Here is a 19,409-nt window from a genome sequence, read left to right as displayed (position 1 = left end):
TGTTTTCACATCAGGTGTATCACATTCATACGCACGACGATAATTTCTTTACACAGTAATCGGCGACTTTGTTTCTGCAAACCACACTACTGCTTCCGCGCGCTGCTGTGGCGTCGTCATTTTCACTTCATGCGACCATGCTTCACTCTGGCGACGATACTTTGCACTTCTGACGCGGGAATAAAAATTCTTTGAGATGCTGTACAATGTGGTGCATTTTTCACTGTCGTATCTACTGTGGTTTATCTCCCCTGGGGCCTTGAAGTCAGGGAGGTTTGAGTAGGACACCCTGTGCATCAAATAAATTAGCAAAAATTTAAATTACAGATTCTGTAACAGGACACAAAATTCCATTTGTCTTTTAATTAAAACCAAACGAATTCTTTGAACTCTATAAGCATTATAAATCACCCCAGAGGCACTTACTGGAGTCGACAGTAGTTTTGTCTACCCAGAAATCGGTATTACAATAAGAATAGCACTTGAAGCGTCAAAAGTCTCTCTATACGCACTGAGGCGATGAAAGTCATGGGGTGCCTCCTAATCTCTTAGTGCAGCAACTCGATGCGCCATGAACACAACTATTCGTTGGGAGTCCCCTGCAGAAATATTGAGCCATTATGCCTCTGTAGCCGTCCATAATTGCTAAATTATGTGCAGAATTTGCAGAATTTTGTGAAAGAACTGATCTCAAGGTTACGCCCCACAAATGTGCGATGTGATTCATGCTGGGTAATCTGGGTGCCCATATATGCACTCGAATTGTCTTGAGAGTTCTTTAAACCAAGGGCCAACAGTTGTAGTCTGGCGACATGGCACATTGTCTCCATAAAAACTGCAACTTTGTTTGGGAACATGATGTCCATACGTAGCTGCAAATGGTCTCCAACTAGCTGAGCATAACCAGGACCCAGTGCATTCCATGTAAACACAGCCCATACAATTATGTAGCCACCACCAGATTTCACAGTGCTTTCATCTATTTCATCTACATCTACATCCATACTCCGCAAGCCACCTGACGGTGTGTAGCGGAGGGTACCCTGAGTACCTCTATCGGTTCTCCCTTCTATTCCAGTCTTGTATTGTTCGTGGAAAGAAGGATTGTCGGTATGCCTCTGTGTGGGCTGTAATCTCTCCGATTTTATCCTCATGGTCTCTTCGCGAGATATACGTAGGAGGGAGCAATATACTGCTTGACTCCTCGGTGAAGGTATGTTCTCGAAACTTCAACAAAAGCCCGTACCGAGCTACTGAGCGTCTCTCCTGAAGACTCTTCCACTGGAGTTTATCTATCATCTCCGTAACACTTTCGCGATTTCTAAATGATCCTGTAACAAAGCGCGCTGCTCTCCGTTGGATCTTCTCTATCTCTTCTATCAACGCTATCTGGTACGGATCCCACACCGGTAGCTTTGTAAGTAACATATCGGATTGCCGCAGCGGCAACACCGGTTCCCGTCAGATCACCAAAGTTAAGCGCTGTCGGGCTGGGCTACCACGTGGACGGGTGACCAACCGGTCTGCGAGTGGGGTGCACTCAGCCCTTGTGAGGCAAACTGAGGTGCTACTTGATTGAGAAGTAGCGGCTCCGGTCTCGTAAACTGACATACGGCCGGGGGAGCGGTGTGCTGACCAGATGCCCCTCCATATCCGCATCCAGTGACGCCTGTGAGCTGAGGACGACACGGCAGCCGGTCGGTACCGTTGGATCTTCCAAGGCCTGTTCTGACGGAGTTTACTTTAGTTTTTTTTGGTTAATTGGCAACATGTGTCCACGGCATTGTTGGGTCAGCGCCAGACTCGAACTCCAGCTCTTATCTACCGAAATCGGCACTCATCTGACCAGGTCACGATTTTACAGTCGACCAGGATCGAACCTATATGATCAAAAGACCAGGAGAGGAGCTGAAAGCGATGTCCTGCCCTTAGAAAAAGTACTCGCGACGGTCGTCTGCTGCCATAGCCCATTACCGCCACATTTCCCCGCACTGCTCTAACGGACCGTTCGTCGTAAGTCCCACAATGATTTCTGTGTGTTGCTTGTCTGTTAGCACTGACAACTCTACGCAAACGCCGCTGCTCTCGGTCGTTAAGTGAAGGTAGTCGACCACTGCGTTGTCTGTGGTGAAGGGCAATGTCTGAAATTCGGTATTCTTGGCACACTTTTGGTACTGTGTATCCAGGAACACTGAATTCACTAAATCTGTATGTCTGCATATCACTATTTCGGGACTGTTTGTTAACTAAGTGTAAAGCATATCCTTAGCACTCAGTGTTAACTGATAATGACAAATATTAAAGATGCGCAAACGTAGAAAATACACACACCATTTACACAAATCTCTCACAAACGGAAATACACAAAATTCTGTCCCAATTATTACTGATTTTATTTCTAACTCAACAATGTTCTTATTACTGGAAAAAAGAAAATTAGGTTTTAATGCCTCGTCGACATCGAGATCATTAGAACCAGAGTACGAGGTTCGGCAGTGTCAAGATGTGGAGACATATCGGCCGTGCCCTTTCAAGGTAGCCAACCCGGCAGTTACCTGGAGTGATTTGGAGAACCTGAGCCGGGATGTTCGTATGTGGATTTGAATGAGAGTACAATTTGCGCCGACCGGTGAGGGCGAGTGGTTCTAGGCGCTTCAGTCTGGAACCGCGCGACCGCTACGGTCGCAGGATCGAATCCTGCCTCGGACATGGATGTGTGTGATGTCCTTAGGTTAGTTAGGTTTAAGTAGTTCCAAGTTCTAGGGGACTGATGACCTCAGATGTTAAGTCCCATAGTGCTCAGATCCATATATATAGTACAATGTGCCAACCACTATACTGCCTGGCTAACTTCGTATTACTGCGATGCTGATCAACTTAAAGGGTTTCGACGAATAGCAAGCAGCAGTATAAACTAGGCTATCTTATGGAAAGAGCGCTAAGGGAACTCAATAGCAAAACTGAAATGTTTCAAACGGCTCTAAGCACTATGGGACTTAACATCTGAGGTCGTCAGTCCCCTAGACTTAGAACTACGTAAACCTAACTAACCTAAGGACATCTTACACGTCATGCCCGAGGCGGGATTCGAACCTGCGACCGTAGCAGCAGCGCGGTTCCAGACTGAAGCGCCTAGAGCCGCTCGGCCACAACGGCCAGCTCGATAGCAAAACACAGGGGTTTTCACGAACCGTGGTGGACACTTTGGTAACGCTCTCAAGAAATAACGCCCCGTTTATTTTTGCCACGACCACCAACCGAGGTAGCAGGAAACAGGCCTAGCCAAACTCCATAGTGTTTGGGAAGTGGCGACTCTCCAGTAACTGCAGACATGCTTTCCAAAGTAAACATCCGCCATCCACATGTGGCGAGCAGACCTCCACAGCTGTAGCTGAGACAGTGTAAGGGAATAGCTGGCAGCTCTAGCGCCCGTTGCCAGCTTTCAGCTGCGAAGCGCCATTGGATGCTTGAGAAAACAGAAGACGTCTACACAGCTGAGGCGTTCCCATAGAGACGTTTACAAAATTGCATTACGTTATTGGCTGAGGCCAGCCAGCAAAGTTGTCGCACACAGCCCACTGATGCTATCAGGGATCGGTTCATGCCGACTCCACCATAGCGAGCTCAGGCTCAGATCCAGAGACTCTGCGTCCCAGACAGACAACCCCCAGAAAAACACATGCGTCAGCTGCACACGCAGATAAATCCCCGGTCGTGGCAAACTGAGCGTGTCACCTACCGACAGGCCAGGAAAAAAAATTGTAGCTTTGTGTCGTCGTTGTTGTTGTTGTTGTTGTTGTGGTCTTCAGTCCAGAGACTGGTTTGATGCAGCTCTCTATGCTACTCTATCCTGCGTAAGTTTCTTCATCTCCCAGTACCTACTGTATAAGGAAACCCAAAGGCGTTCTGCAAGCAGAGGTATTAATAGGAGCATATTCACAACTCACAAAATTTTTCTATGTGACAAAAATGTCGCAGTTGCACCGTTTGACGGCTAGGGGTCCATGAAGGTTTTACTAACGGCTGTCTAACATACTCAGAACAACCACATGCTCCATGCATAATGGTTGTAGCCTCAGCCAAACCAGTAACCAGCTCTTCTGGAATGCTTATTCCAGTCTTGTATTCCAAATGCTTTATCTACTCCTACCAAGACAAATCCATAGGAGTTCGGCAGCATCTATAAAACTATTTTCATCACACAGCAGTATGAACACCATCTGTGAACATCATTAGTGTTACAGTGGTTGTCAACCTGATCTCCACTGCCCACGACCAAGTGTTCCAGGTTTCATTATGGACGGTAGGCAGGAAGGATTTTAAAAATATTTTAATTAACTTTTGGTGCAACCGGTAGCCGCGTGGTCTAGGGTGTCTTGTCATGATCCGCGAGGCTCCCCCCGTCGGAGGTTCGAGTCCTCCCTCGGGCATGCGTGTGTGTGTCGACCTCAGCATAAGTTAGTTTAAGTTCGATTAAGTAATGTGTAAGCTTAGGGACCGATGATCTTAGCAGTTTGGTCCCATAAGACCTTAACACAACTTTAAAAAAAAAAAAAGGAAAAAAAAAAATTAACTTTTCATAAAACTTTGACATGAAGTACACTGTGTGATCAAAAGAATCCGGACATCCCCAAAAACATAAGTTTATCATATTAGGTGCATTGTTCTGCCAGCTACTGTCAGGTACTCCATATCAGCGACTTCTGTAATCATTAGACATCGTGAGAGAGCAGAATGGTGTGCTCCACGGAACTCACGGACTTTGAACGTGGTCAGGTGATTGGGTGTCACTTGTGTCATACGTCTGTACGCGAGATTTCCACACTCCTAAACATCCCTAGGTCCGCTGTTTCCGATATGATAGTGAAGTGGAAAGCGTATAGGCCGACCTCGTCTGTTGACTGACAGAGACTGCCGACAGTTGAAGAGGGTCGTAACGTGTAATAGGCAGACATCTATCCAGACCATCACATACAAATTCCAAACTGCATCAGGGTCCACTGCAAGTACTATGACCGTTAGGTGGGAGGTGAAATGGTTCAAACGGCTCTGAGCACTATAGGACTAAACATCTGAGGACATCAGTCCCCTAGAACTTATAACTACTTAAACCTAACTAACCTAAGGACATCACACAACACCCAGTCATCACGAGGCAGAGAAAATCTCTGATTCGCCGGGAATCGAACCCGGGAACCCGGGCTGGGAAGCGAGTGGGAGGTGAGAAAACTTGGATTTCATGGTCGGGCGGCTGCTCATAAGCCACACATCACGTTGGTAAATGCCAAACGACGCCTCGCTTGGTGTAAGGAGCGTAAACACTGACGATTGAACAGTGGAAAAGCGTGTGGAGTGACGAATCACGGTACACAATGCAGCGATCCGGTGGCAGGGTGTGGGTATGGCGAACGCCCGGTGAACGTCATCTGGCAGCATGTGTAGTGCCAACAGAAAAAGTCGGAAGCGGTGGTGTTATGGTGTGGTCGAGTTTTTGATGAAAGGGCTTGCACCCCTTTTTGTTTTGCGTGGCACCATTACAGCAAAGGCCTACACTTATGTTTCGAGCATCTTCTTCGTTCCCATTGTTGAAGAGCAATTCGAGGATGGCGATTACATCTTTCAACACGATCGAATACCTGTTCATAATGCATGAACTGTGTCGGAGTGGTTACAAGGCAATAACATCCCTGTAATAGACTGGCCTGCACAGAGTCCTGACCTGATTGCTATAGAACACCTTCGGAATGTTTTAGAACGCCGACTTCGTTCAAAATGGTTCAAATGGCTCTGAGCACTATGGGACTGAACATATGAGGTCATCAGTCCCCTAGAACTTCGAACTACTTAAACCTAACTAACCTAAGGACATCACACATATCTATGCCCGAGGCAGGATTCGAACCTGCGACCGGCGGTTCCAGACTGAAGCGCCTAGAACAGCTCGGCCGCACCGGCCGGCGCCGACTTGCTGCCAGGCCTCACTGACGGACATCGATACCCCTCCTCAGTGTAGCATTCCGTGAAGAATGGTTGTCATTCCCCGAGAAACCTTGCATCACCTGATTGAACGTATGCCTGCGAGAGCGGAAGCTATCATTAAGACTAAGGGTGGGCCAACACCATATTGAATTCCAGCATTACCGAAGGAGGGCACCACTAACTTGTAAGTCATTTTCTACCTGGTGTCCGGATACTTTTGATCGCATTGTGTATTTGGTAATGTTATTTTATATGCTTTAAGTTCCTGTAACTATGCTTTATAAATTTTACGAAGTAGAGTTATTTTCCTAATTCATATGTAATCGTTACTATGGAACAGGTGGGTGGCTAGAAAATGTTACTGGTAACAGAGATACGAAAGTGGCCAGTAGGTGAAAATGTTGACTACCCCTGGAATAAATCTTCATGGACAGCTATCAAGCAAATGGTCCACCTGTGACATTTATGTCATACAAGGAAGTGTTTCTATCTCTTCTAAGCGCACTAAAATTTTGTGTAGATAGTTTTTTTTGTGCCCTATATACAAACGGCTTCTTCTAATTAGTGTTGTTTTGTAAATATCTCATACAGGAACTGTATATAATATATCCCATAGATTCCATTATTATTTAATGAATAAAATTTCGATCTCTAATTTAACAGTTAATTAATAATGTTTCACATTTCGGCCCCTAATTGAATAGTTTGTAGAACCGACGCTTGCAACTGACTGCGCAACGATCCCACTGCCGTCAGCATACATTTCGCGTAGGGACCACGGAGACTAGATATGAGAAATTAGGCCTGATACGGAGGCACATACATAGTCGTTTTTTCCTCGTTCTATTTGCGAGTAGAACGACTAGCTGACTAGCTGCGGTAAAGCGTCCTTACGCATCGCACCGTACTGTGGCTTGCGGAGTAAGCATGTAGATGTAGACAGCTAATTGCACAAGACAACTTGCCAATATTTTTGATATAAATGTCATTACTCTGAACTACAGTAAATCTGAGAAACATCTGTGTGGATGTGTGTTAACAAGTGCGGATCGTTCTCAACGACTCTCATGTGACTGCATGGAGTTGAGAAAGAGGGCTCTGTCCACCGAAATACAGTGTACTAGGCTGCCTCAGCAATCAGTCACGATTTATGATATACTACATTTAGCCCTGTGCAACCAGGTACTTGAAAATACATAGAAGAGCTAAAGTACTGGTCTGGGCATGTGTATTCAATTACAGAGATATGTAAACAGGCAGAGTACGGTGCTGCGGTCGGCAACGCCTATAAAAGACAACAAGTGTCTGGCGCAGTTGTTAGAGCGGTGGTAGGTTATCAAAATTTAAGTGAGTCTGAACGTAGTGTTACAGTCGGCGCACGAGCGACAGCACACGTCATCTCCGAGGTAGCGACGAACTGTGGATTTTCTAGTATGACCATTTCACGAGTGTGACTTGTGTGATGTCACCGGCAGACACCACACTTGCTAGGTGGTAGCCTTTAAATCGGCCGCGGTCCGTTAGTATACGACGGACCCGCGTGTCGCCACTATCAGTGATTGCAGACCGAGCACCGCCACACGGCAGGTCCAGTCTAGAGAGACTCCCTAGTCCCTAGCACTCGCCCCAGTTGTACAGCCGACTTTGCTAGCGATGGTTCACTGTATACAGACGCTCTCATTTGCAGAGACGACAGTTTAGCATAGCCTTCAGCTACGTCATTTGCTACGACCTAGCAAGGCGCCATATTCAGTTACTATGTCTTCTGAACAGATAATATTGTGACTCATGTACCGTCAAGAGCGACGTTCATCATTAACGGATTAAGGTTAAGTATCAAACTAATTACGTCCGCTTTCTGAATTCTAATTCCTCGTCATGTTCCAGACCTCACGTCAGTATAGTTCTTCCCTCCTCACGCCAGCCTGCGTGAGCTAAAACGCGTGCATTTCGGCCTCCACTACTAACATGGTGTTGGCTCTTCTGCCAGCAGAACAACTTGAATATCTGGAATCCGGTAAAACATCAAATCTCTGACTTCGCTGCGGCCGGAAAAAGATCCTCCAAGGACGGGACCAACGACGACTGAAGAGAATCGTTCAACGTGACAGAAGTGCAACCCTTTCGCAAATTGCTGCAAATTTCGATGCTGCACCATCAACAAGTGTCAATGTGTGAACCATTCAACGAATCATCATCGATATGGACTTTAGGAGCCGAAGGTCCACTCGTGTACCCTTGATAGATACACGAAACAAAGCTTTACTCCTAGCCTGGGACCGTCAAAAACGATATTGGACTGTTGATGAGTGTAAACATGTTGCCTGGTCGGGCGAGTCTCGTTTCAAATTGTATCGAGCGGATGCACGTGTACAGGCATGGAGACAACCTCATGAATTCAAGCTGGTGTAGGCTTTGTAATGGTGTGGGGCGTGTGCAGTTGGAGTGATATGGGACCCCTGATACGTTTAGATTCGACTGTGACAGGTGACATGTACATAAGCATCCTGTCTGATCACCTGCATCCATTCATGTCCATTGTGCATTCCGACAGACTTGGGCAATTCCAGCAGGGCACTGCGACACCCCACATAACCCGAATTGCTACACAGTGACTCCAAGAACACTTCTGAGTTTAAACACTTCCGCTGGCCACCAAATTCCCCACACGTGAACATTATTCAGCATTTCTGGGAAGCTGATAAGAAGAGATCTCTACCCCCTCGTACTCTTACGGATTTAGGGACAGCTCTGCAGGATTCATGGTGTCAGTTCCTTCGAGCACTACTGCAGACATTAGTCGAGTCCATTCCGCGTCGTGCTGCTGCACTTCTGCATTCACGTGGGTGTGCTACCAAATATTAGGCAGGTGCACCAGTTTATTTGGCTCTTCAGTGTAGCTTCTAACTGAAATAATATACGTATAACCACTGTTAAAGCTGACGCATCTGACTGTATTGCTATCATAAGGGATTCCCTAATTCTTAAGTAATTCTCATATGTATGCGTGAATTTCAAAGTATGGGAAAATGTATACCGAAGCGCTCGCGTTAGAGAAACGCGTGGGTAACATGAACTCTAGCTGGATGGAATTATTTGCACCGATATACAAAACTTATAACCATTTAAAGCTGATTGCACTGTGAATTATCTATCGTATACTTTCATAAATAAGTCGTGCTGTCTACATAGGCTAATTTCCTTTAAATTTAATAATGGATTCTATACCGAAAATAAAACTTTTCGCTCTACGGTCGTGTGTCAGTTCCAATAGTAAATTTACTTAAGGAAACTTGTTTCGTAAAGAAAGTTAGATCCAGCGAAAACTACTATCTTCTGTTGTATCTGTTTGATACTGTATCACGATTACGTTACAACTAAGACCACCGATGTAATTTACCACCTTTACTGGCTTTCTTCTATTTTTCTGTTGCGATCAAAAAAAGTAACTTTTTACACTTTTGTGTATCTTCCCGTTTAAGAGAACTTTTTGTAATAAACGAATTATTCGAATAGAACATCCGAAGTATGTTTCTCATTTAGTTTCAATTAAGAATAACAGTTTTCCTCTTGACAACTAGACAGTCGTAACTTCATTAATCTCTTTATGACAACTTCATCGCAGTTACAATTATATGGAAAATGTTGACTATCTTTGCCTTCCTTAGGACGACTTTTTCCAACTACTATATACTTAACGCCTTTCCTATTTGTTTCAAATATAAGCCGTAGAACCGAAATCGGAGTAGCGTACGAGTACAAGCAAAAAATTTACAATACCACTGACGGACAGCATTAAAAAACAAAACAAAAAAGAAGGAAAAAAGGAGCTAGGTGCCACCATCAACTTTAACCACACAATTTTACATTTGTTCAAAGTTCACACGTTCTGCAGGTTTTGACATTAGCCGTCCCATTACAGTCCCTAGGTTGAGTGGTCACTCGACACGACGAACAACAATACGTGAGAGCTATGTGGTACATTCAGTGTTCGTGATCTATATCTAAAAAACGCTAGGGCGTATTATCGCTGTAGGAACAAGCGAATCTTCCGTGGATATACACTAGGATCTAACACAATAAAGTAACACTCTTGGGTTACTACGTTCAAGACCCAAAACACGAATTCTCCATCAACAAAACGGCCACAACAACAGGCCCCTCCAACCATCTCGGAATTTTGACGATCTAACGCGCCAATCAGACAAAATTTGCCACGATATCCCTCAGGAGCAGTCCAACAACTCTAACAGCCAGTGCAGTGCCAAGACGAATAAATGCTTACATAAGGAGCAAAGATTGTTATTGATTTGCTCAATTTGTGAAGCTATTGCTCTTGAATAAATAGCCCAATTTTCCTGATCTTTACATGTATATCACATCTACCGATTTCTGTCCCATTCGGATAATTCCTTCGTGGTGCGTGTTTTTTTTTTCTCATACGTGCAATCGTTTAATGTATTGATGCAGTTGCCTTATATGGCTTTTAAAAATTATTTTGGTAATACAGAATCAAAGTCCATGTGTTGATCCTTGGACTCAGAAATCCCTTCCAACGTCATATCAAAGTTCATCTTCTGCATCAGGTCACTTCCAGCTCATATAGCACTTACCCAATACATTAACTTACGATCTGTTTTTCTCGATACATGCAACCGCACCGAGGTATAGTTCACCGTAGTTGATAAATAATCATCCCTATTAACAAAATGGTTCAAATGGCTCTAAGCACTATGGGACTCAACTGCTGAGGTCATTAGTCCCCTAGAACTTAGAACTAGTTAAACCTAACTAACCTAAGGACATCACAAACATCCATGCCCGAGGCAGGATTCGAACCTGCGACTGTAGCGGTCTTGCGGTTCCAGACTGCAGCGCCTTTAACCGCACGGCCACTTCGGTCGGCCCCCTACAAGCAATTTTTAGATCACACACCTTTGTTTCTTTAGCCAACCTGGTCGATAGCGAGTTGCTGACGACACAATAGTGACCCTGGTTTCGTCATCGAGTACCATTTTTAAACCGAAATCGCTAAGGTATAATTCATCGTAGTTGACAAATAATCACCTCTATTAACATTTGTTTAGATCATGAACTTTTGTTTCTGTGCCAGCCTGATCGACTTCCAGTCCCTGACGACACAATAATGACTTTGGTTTCGTCACCTAGTACTATTTTAATATCGACATCGCTAGGTGATGTCACTTCTGGATTGTTAATTGCTCTGACCTCTTTTGAAATGGTATAAATGGCTCCGAGCACTATGGGACTTAACATCTGAGGTCATCAGGCCCCTTGAATTTAGAACTACTTAAACCTAACTAACCTAAGGACACCACACACATTCATGCCCGAGGCAAAATTCGAACCTGCGACCGTAGCGGTAGCGCGGTTCCAGACAAGCGCTTAGAACCGCTCTGATCTCTTTTGCCAGTTTCATTTGTTACTTCTGTTTCTGCCGTCTCTCTTGATGGTCATTTATTTTCTCAGTCGAAATTTTCCGGCTTTAATTGAGAGTTTTGTCTTTCTGCCACGATCCCTTGCAGTAGAAGTAATTACCTCAATTCTCAGATTACCTTCCATTCGGAAAGTGGATGCACTCAGCGACTGTATGTGAGTTATAAAGTCTCTCTCACTCATACACACACACACGGTATAAACATCGTAAATAGAAGTTAGTCTCGAACACATACTTCGTTAGGTTGGCTACAAATAGGTAATCATACCAAAGAAGATGAAACACGTAATGGAATCGCAATATTTACGTTGTGAAAAACAGTGTACGACGAAATAGTTGTATCGAGTGGCAAAAGAACAATATTCCACCACGAAAAAGAGTGAGAAACATGGTGAACAGTTTGTGGAAGGCGAGAACACAAAGATGTGATTATACGGCAGTGATAAAAGTGGTAGTGCGATCTCCATACTAGATGTGAGGAAATGCAGATCAGTAAATCGCAGGTAATTACTTTTTTTTACAATAAATTACGAAGTTATCTGCTTAATAATCTGAAACTAACAAAACTGTGTCGTCACAGATCCCACAGAAGACGCCTTAGAACAGGAGAAGGCGAGACGCGTCTGGGATAAATAAAGTAACTAGCAGCAGGACAAGGCAGTTTTATTTACAAAATAAGTGGTTATGTGCTTGCTGCGGAGGATGTACACACAAACAAACTTGTTAAATGTTTCAAAGCTTTACGGTCCTTCAGAGTAGTCGCCAGAATTGTGTGTAACCAGTTGTCAGTGATGTGGAAATTTGGTGGATAGTTTTAGCAGCGCCAGTTGTGTTGATAGTTCGAGAGGAGCGGTCTACTTCCCGAATCTCTGTAACAGGTCTGAAACGATTGCCAAGTAGTGCTTCCTTCATGTTAGGAATCAAGTGGAAATCACAAGGGCTTAAGGCTGGGACTGTGGTGGATTGCAGGCTGTGTTTCAAAAATGAACAGCTTAGACAAAGAAGCGGCTACACTTTCTGCACAGGTCCGCCCATCATTTTGCAGGAGAATGTCCGGTCTCGTGTGGCACAGCTTGCGACTGATTTGGTCGATCGATGGGGCTTGATTCCTGAGATGAAGGAACCTCTTTATGGCATTCGTTTCAGAACTGTCACAGAGATTCGTCAGGAAGTAGACAGCTCCACTCGGTGTATCAACACATCTGGCGCTGCTGCATGTGCCCTACGACTTCCACATTGCTGGCAAGGGGTTATACACAAGGACAGGAGAACTTGGAAACATGTGTCTGCTTTGTGTAAGTTGTAAATAAATATTTGCTTCTATTAAAGTTCCAACCCTCGTAGTTCTTAAGAATGGACCTCAAATCATATATCGATAGGAAATGCGAAATGGCTGACAGCTTCAGTGTGGTGTAAAAACGCAAGCTCATCTTGTACTGAGGACGCTGTAGGGCGACCATACTTTTTCGTGTGCAGCGCTTTTACGAATAATTTATAATTTAACCTGTGCCCTATTAGACCACTCTGGGCATTTACAACTCCCTATGGGCTTCTAAAGTAACAGAACTCTACCATCTAGTGAAGAAGATGTATGAGACAGGCGAAACACCCTCAGACTTCACGAAGAATATAATAATTCCAATCCCAAAGAAAGCAGGTGTTGACAGATGTGAAAATTACCGAACTATCAGTTTAATAAGTCACAGCTGCAAAATACTAACACGAATTCTTTACAGATGAATGGAAAAACTGGTAGAAGTCGACCTCGGGGAAGATCAGTTTGGATTCCGTAGAAATTTTGGAACACGTGAGGCAATACTGACCATACGACTTATCTTAGAAAATAGATTAAGAAAAGGCAAACCTACGTTTCTAGCATTTGTAGACTTAGAGAAAGCTTTTGACAATGTTGACTGGAATACTCTCTTTCAAAATCTGAATATGTCAGGGGTCAAATACATTGAGCGAAAGGCTATTTACAATTTGTACAGAAATCAGATGGCAGTTAAAAGGGTCGAGGGGCATGAAAAGGAAGCAGTGGTTGGGAAGGGAGTGAGAGAGGGTTGTAGCCTATCCCCGACTTTATTCAATCTGTTTATTGAGCAAGCAGAAAAGGAAACAAAAGAAAAATTCGGAGTAGGAATTAAAATCCATGGAGAAGAAATAAAAACATTGAGGTTGGCCGATGACATTGTAATTCTGTCAGAGACAGCAAAGGAGCGGGAAGAGCAGTTGAACTGAACAGTGTCTTGAAAGGAGGATATAAGATGAACATCAACAAAAGGAAAACGAGGATAATGGAATGTAGTCAAATTAAATCGGGTGATGCTGAGGGAATTACATTAGGAAATGAGACACTTAAAGGAGTAAATGAGTTTTGCTATTTGGGAAGCAAAATAACTGATGGTGGTCGAAATAGAGAGAATATAAAATGTAGACTGGCAATGGCAAGGAAAGCGTTTCTGAAGAAGAGAAATTTGTTAACACCGAGTATAGATTTGTCAGGAAGTCTTTTCTGAAAATATTTGTATTTAGTGTAGCCATGTATGGAAGTGAAACGTGGACGATAAATAGTTTAGACAATAAGAGAATAGAAGCTTTTGAAATGTGGTGCTACCGAAGAATGCTGAAGGTTCGATGGGTACATCACATAACTAATGAGGAGGTACTGAATAGAATTGGAGAGAAGAGGAGATTGTGGCACAACATGACTAGAAGAAGGGATCGGTTGGTAGGTCATGATCTGAGACATCAAGGGATGACCAATTTAGTATTGGAGGGAAGCGTGGAGGGTAAAAATCGTAGAGGGAGACCAAGAGATGAGTATACTAAACAGATTCAGAAGGATGTAAGTTGCAGTAGGTACTGGGAGATGAAGAAGCTTGCACAGGATAGAGTAGCATGGAGAGCTGCATCAAACCAGTCTCTTGACTGAAGACCACAACAACAACAACAACACGTGATTTCGACAGCCCTTATCAGTTCAAGAGTTTCTGCAAGCTTTTCTGTGATAGTATTTGAATATGAACGTGCACCAATTGTGCTTGTAATTTTCTTACCAGCTACAGCTTTTGAGGCCATTTACGAAACAAAGGATGTTGCTTATTACTACAAAACATGAATAATTTATGATTTATTCCAAACATTAAATGACATGTTAACAAATATTAATATTGAAAGAGTACGAATTAATAAGTGCTGTAAAGTTTAGAAGAGGACTGCAGCGTAATTAGAATTGATTGTTGAAACTAGCAGTTGCAGCTGTGAAGAATGGAGCAAAAATGGCGGTACAAAATTATAGCTCAAAGTATGTGGACGATTAGTTTCCTTCTTTTTAGTGATTGAATGATTACCCTTCATTATTTTAAGCAAGTTGATTCTTTAGTCTACATATATATAACCACACTGTAATTAAATTTAATTTAAAAATGGTCACCTTTTCACTGTCAGCATAGAAAGTTACAGGATAGTAACAAAATACAACAAACAACAACTTCAACCCAAGTGAATTGACAATTAAATCGAAACCCTTAGCTGCCGACAGGTGTTGTTGATATACATCAATGGGGACAGCTGAAAATGTGTGGCCTGACCAGCATTCGAACCCGTGACCTCCTGATTACATGGCAGACGCTCTGTCCATCTGAGCCACCGAGGGCACAGGGGAGAGTGCGACTGCAGGGACTTATCCCTTGCACGCTTCCTGTGAGACCCACAGTCCCAACAGTCCACAACCTACATTCGTAGTGTTCCTAATAGGTATTTGCCCATTCACTCATTACTCGCGCCAGCCTAAGCTGACAAGTCCCGAAAGAGTTCGGCCAAAGTGTGCGCATTCGCACAGAAGGAGGTCAATGGCCGGGTAGCCTTTAACTGTATGAAGATGGTATTTGTTCCCGAAAGAACAGATACCACTGAATGGGCAAATATCTACGAGGGTCACTCCAAAAGAAATGCACACTATTTTTGTAAAAATACAGTTATCATTCTGCATGTGTGAAAGTTTTACAGTGTGTAGATACATCCTTCCCTCTTGTTTTCAAACTTAGTTCAACCTGTTCCCGTGAGTGGCGCCGTCACAGCATGTCTTCAAGATGGCTGCTACATTTGCCGTTCGTCAGAAGCGACGTACTGCCATAGAATTCCTGTGCTGTGAAAACGAGACAGTGGGAAACATCCACAAGAGGTTGAAAAAGGTGTATGGAGATGCTGCTGTCGATCGCAGTACAGTTAGTCGGTGGGCAAACAGGTTAGGTGATGAAAGCCGGCACGGCAACATTGAGGATTGTCCTCGCAGCGGCAGGCCTATTACTGCACACACTCCAGACAATGTGCAGAGAGTTAACGAATTGGTGACTGCTGACAGACCCATCACAGTGAACGAATTGTCACGCTACGTTGGGATAAGGGAAGGAAGTGTTTGCACAATACTGAGTGTTGCCGTTAAAAAAGATTTGTGCCACGTGGGTTCCCAGGATGTTGACAGTGGCTCACAATGAAACAAGAAAAACACTATGCAGCGAACTTTTGGAACAGTACGAGAGTGGTGGAGATGAATTTCTTGGAAGAATTGTGACAGGTGATGAAAAATGGCTCCCTCATTTTTCACCAGAGACCAAGAGGCAATCATTGGAGTGGCATGATGTAAATTCGCCCAAGAAAAATAAATTTAAAACCACACCTTCTTGTAGAAAATTTTCGCTACGGTGTTTTTCGATTCCGAAGGACTCTTGCTTGTGCACATCATGCAAAGAGGAACCACCATAAATTCTGATGCATGTGACGACACAGTAGAAAATTCAAGCTCGACTGAGTCGTGTTCGACCACATCTGAAAAAGCAGTATGTTTTGCTGTTACACGACAATGCACGGCCACATATCAGTCAAAAAACCATGGAAGCGATCACAAACCTCAGATGGACAACACTGAAACACCCGCCCTACAGTCCTGACCTGGCTCCATGTGACTATCACCTCTTTGGGAAACTGAAAGACTCTCTTCGTAGAACAAGGTTTGAAGATGATGACTCCCTTGTGCACGCTGTCAAGCAGTGGCTCCAACAGGTTGGTCCAGAATTTTACCGTGCGGGTATATAGGCGCTGGTTCCAAGATGACGTAAGACAGTTGAGAGGGATGTAAATTATGTAGAGAAATGAAAATATTGTTCCTAAAGAATGTATCTACACACTGTGAAACTTTCAGACATGTAGAATAAAAGATGGATTTTAAAAAAAGTAGTGTGCATTTCATTTGGAGTGACCCTCATATTAGGAACACTATGAATGTAGGTTGTGGACAGTTGGGAATATGGGTCTCACGGGAAGCGTCCAAGGGATACGTCCCTGCATTCGCACTATCCTCTGTGCCCTCGGTGGCTCAAACGGATAGAGCATCTGCAATGTAAGCTGGACATCCCGGGTTTGACTCCTGGTCAGAGCACATATCTTCAGGTGTCCCCATTGATGTATATCAACAACACCTATCGACAGCTAAGGGTTTCGATTTAATTATCATTTTATTCTAGAGAAGCTGCACGGTCATCAGTGGTAACTGTTCTTTCGGGAACAGATACCAGCTTCATATAATCATCGTAAGTATCTGAGAATACTGAAGAACACTTATTCAATTCACACCAGCAGGCAGTGTAAGAATGACGTGCTTTGTTGAGATACTCATACATGGGATTGTTTGGTAGCGACATGCATAATACGATAACCGTTTATGGTGGAAAGTTGTCCGCATTTGTGGCACATTCAGCGTACGACGAGAACCACCACCCAACTGCTGTCATTGATCTTGCAGGCGAGGAGTGGCAGCTGGAGGACAAAAGCAACGCTACGCTGTCCGTGGACACTGGCTGCATGCAGCTGTTGGCCAACGCCCTGGACCACCCCATGTGCCCACTGGAAGACCTGCCTCCGGAAACCATTAAGCGGCGCAAGCAGTGCCGTGTGCAGCTGTGGCACGACCTGTCGCAGGGGTCGCCCCACATACCCGTCACCAGCTACCTGGCCTACACGCAGAGGGCCAACGTCAACCTCTGCCTCTTCGCCTGGATGACTGTCAACTCGATCAGCATTTGTCAGGATGTCCCCTTCAGTACGATTCAGTCTGTGCGCGATGCCCGCTGCGTTTTCGGTGGTCCTGACGACCAACCCTGTCCGCAACTCAACGAAACCGACGCCGTCTGCTCTGTTTGCAGGGCTATTCTCCTGCTCAAGTGTCGCGATTTTGCTTCCACAAGTTATCTCGAGGCATGTCGCGCCCCCATGGACCACCGTGGTTGGTACTCACCATACTGTGGATATTATATACAGGGCAAAGACAAGCCGACAAACAGAATACTGAGCTACAAAGACAGTCTAAACAGTGGCACCTTGAAGTACAAGGATTTTAAAATCGAGGGCTTAGAACCTTTAGAAATAACATTTGTAGCAGTGAATATTCTCTTCCGATTTTTGACTGCTGCAGTGTACGTGTACCTTCCCAATTTACGTAACTTGCCCGGAAAGATATTCTTGTCCTTCCAGATAACAGGTATGGTCCAGATCTTGTTTTCTGAGGTCTTGTATCGTATGGCAGGTGTCCCTGACTTATCTACGACGGTGCAGATTGATAGCGCACTAACTCTTCTGAACTGTATCTGGCTCAACTCATTCTGCTACCAAATGTACGCATGCGTTCGTCACCTTAGGCTTCCTAGCGACCTAGAACGTGCTGAAGTAAGGAAGATATTCCGCCGTCAGCTGTTGTGTTCGCTAATACCCTGGAGCATAGTACTGGTGGCAACCATTGCTTTGGAAAGAACGAGCGAATATTACCTGTTTCACAGTCGTATAATATTCATCGTCGCAATTTCTCTGTCAGTAGCTTACAATATTGTTTGTCTTGGACTGGTGGGATACATGTACCGACGTACTCGTAATTCCATGCGGCAGCTCAAAATTTATAGTAAAGAGACGTTTGGCTCAAAGACACTAATTCTTTACATGTCAGCTAAGACTGTCACTTTAAGTGGCATAGGCACGATTATTAGAATTGGCTTCCACCAGGCACAAGGCATAGCGCAGTACGTGTACTATGTCCATATAGCTACGATGGTACAGGGTCCACTGCTTTTCGTTTTATTCGTTTGCAACAGTGCAACTCTCCCTCTGCTCAGGGAGAGACTACTAGCACGGTGGAACCCCGATGTCATCGGTCCAGGGCAAGAATTGTGTTCATCTGCCGAGAGAAATCTGGCAAAGAGAGTCAATGTACAGGCTGCGGCTGCGGAATCCACATTGTAATCTCCAAGAGTGTTTTTTTTTTCCAAGGATTGTCTTCGTTGTGCTAAACCCTGTCATAAGTTATCAATGTAGAAGCTAGCTGGTTTGACAAAATTACTGTGATTCATGTAAAACTGCTTCCCTATTTTCTAATATGATCTTCATTTCTGCAATGACATTAAATAATTAATAAATAAAATTAAATCTATATGAAAATAAGATGTAAGTCTCTATTTCTTCTACCCAACAGGTGAAGGATTAAGACTATATACTTTATTAACGTGCACTCCACAAATTAAACAAGAAAAATTTTCTGATATTAGACTATGTCAAAGACGAAGATAGTACAAGAACTTAATGTTAACCACGAATTACTTTAAGTGCCGTCCTATAAAGTGAAGGCAACAGAATCTACTCTTAGTATACACTTACAAGAACTTAGTCCTCTCTGCAGATTCTTGCGAAGCTTTTAACGCACGCCTATGTTTATCTTACGTTTAAAATTTCATTGAGGCTTTGTAAATAACTGATTGCCCGGTCATGGCTCATCTGATTTCTCTCACTGTATATGGAGAAACCTGAGATTCTGTCTTCGACTGTCTAGAAATTACCCTTTTCTGGCAGTTTCTTATAAATGTTGTGTGACATGAAAATCCAACTTGAAACGAAATTATTCTTTGCGTGCCTGGTTGCACTGATATGA

The 19,409-nt window shown here is 43.9% G+C and overlaps 1 protein-coding gene across 1 annotated transcript in view; it reads left to right on the top strand.

Moving 5' to 3' along the window:
* LOC124770386 overlaps nt 1–18,839 on the top strand; it is a 102,473-nt gene extending 83,634 nt beyond the window's left edge. Inside the window, exon 7 of the mRNA XM_047249212.1 lies at nt 17,241–18,839. Coding sequence (XP_047105168.1) covers nt 17,241–18,727 — 1,487 coding nt within the window. The 3' untranslated portion in view covers nt 18,728–18,839. The remainder of the gene's footprint in view (nt 1–17,240) is intronic.
* The last annotated feature ends 570 nt before the right edge of the window (nt 18,840–19,409 follow it).

Source organism: Schistocerca piceifrons, unplaced genomic scaffold, assembly GCF_021461385.2.
Source record: "Schistocerca piceifrons isolate TAMUIC-IGC-003096 unplaced genomic scaffold, iqSchPice1.1 HiC_scaffold_822, whole genome shotgun sequence".
Classification (NCBI taxonomy): Eukaryota; Metazoa; Arthropoda; class Insecta; order Orthoptera; family Acrididae; genus Schistocerca; species Schistocerca piceifrons.
This window is presented reverse-complemented; position numbering and strand designations above follow the sequence as displayed.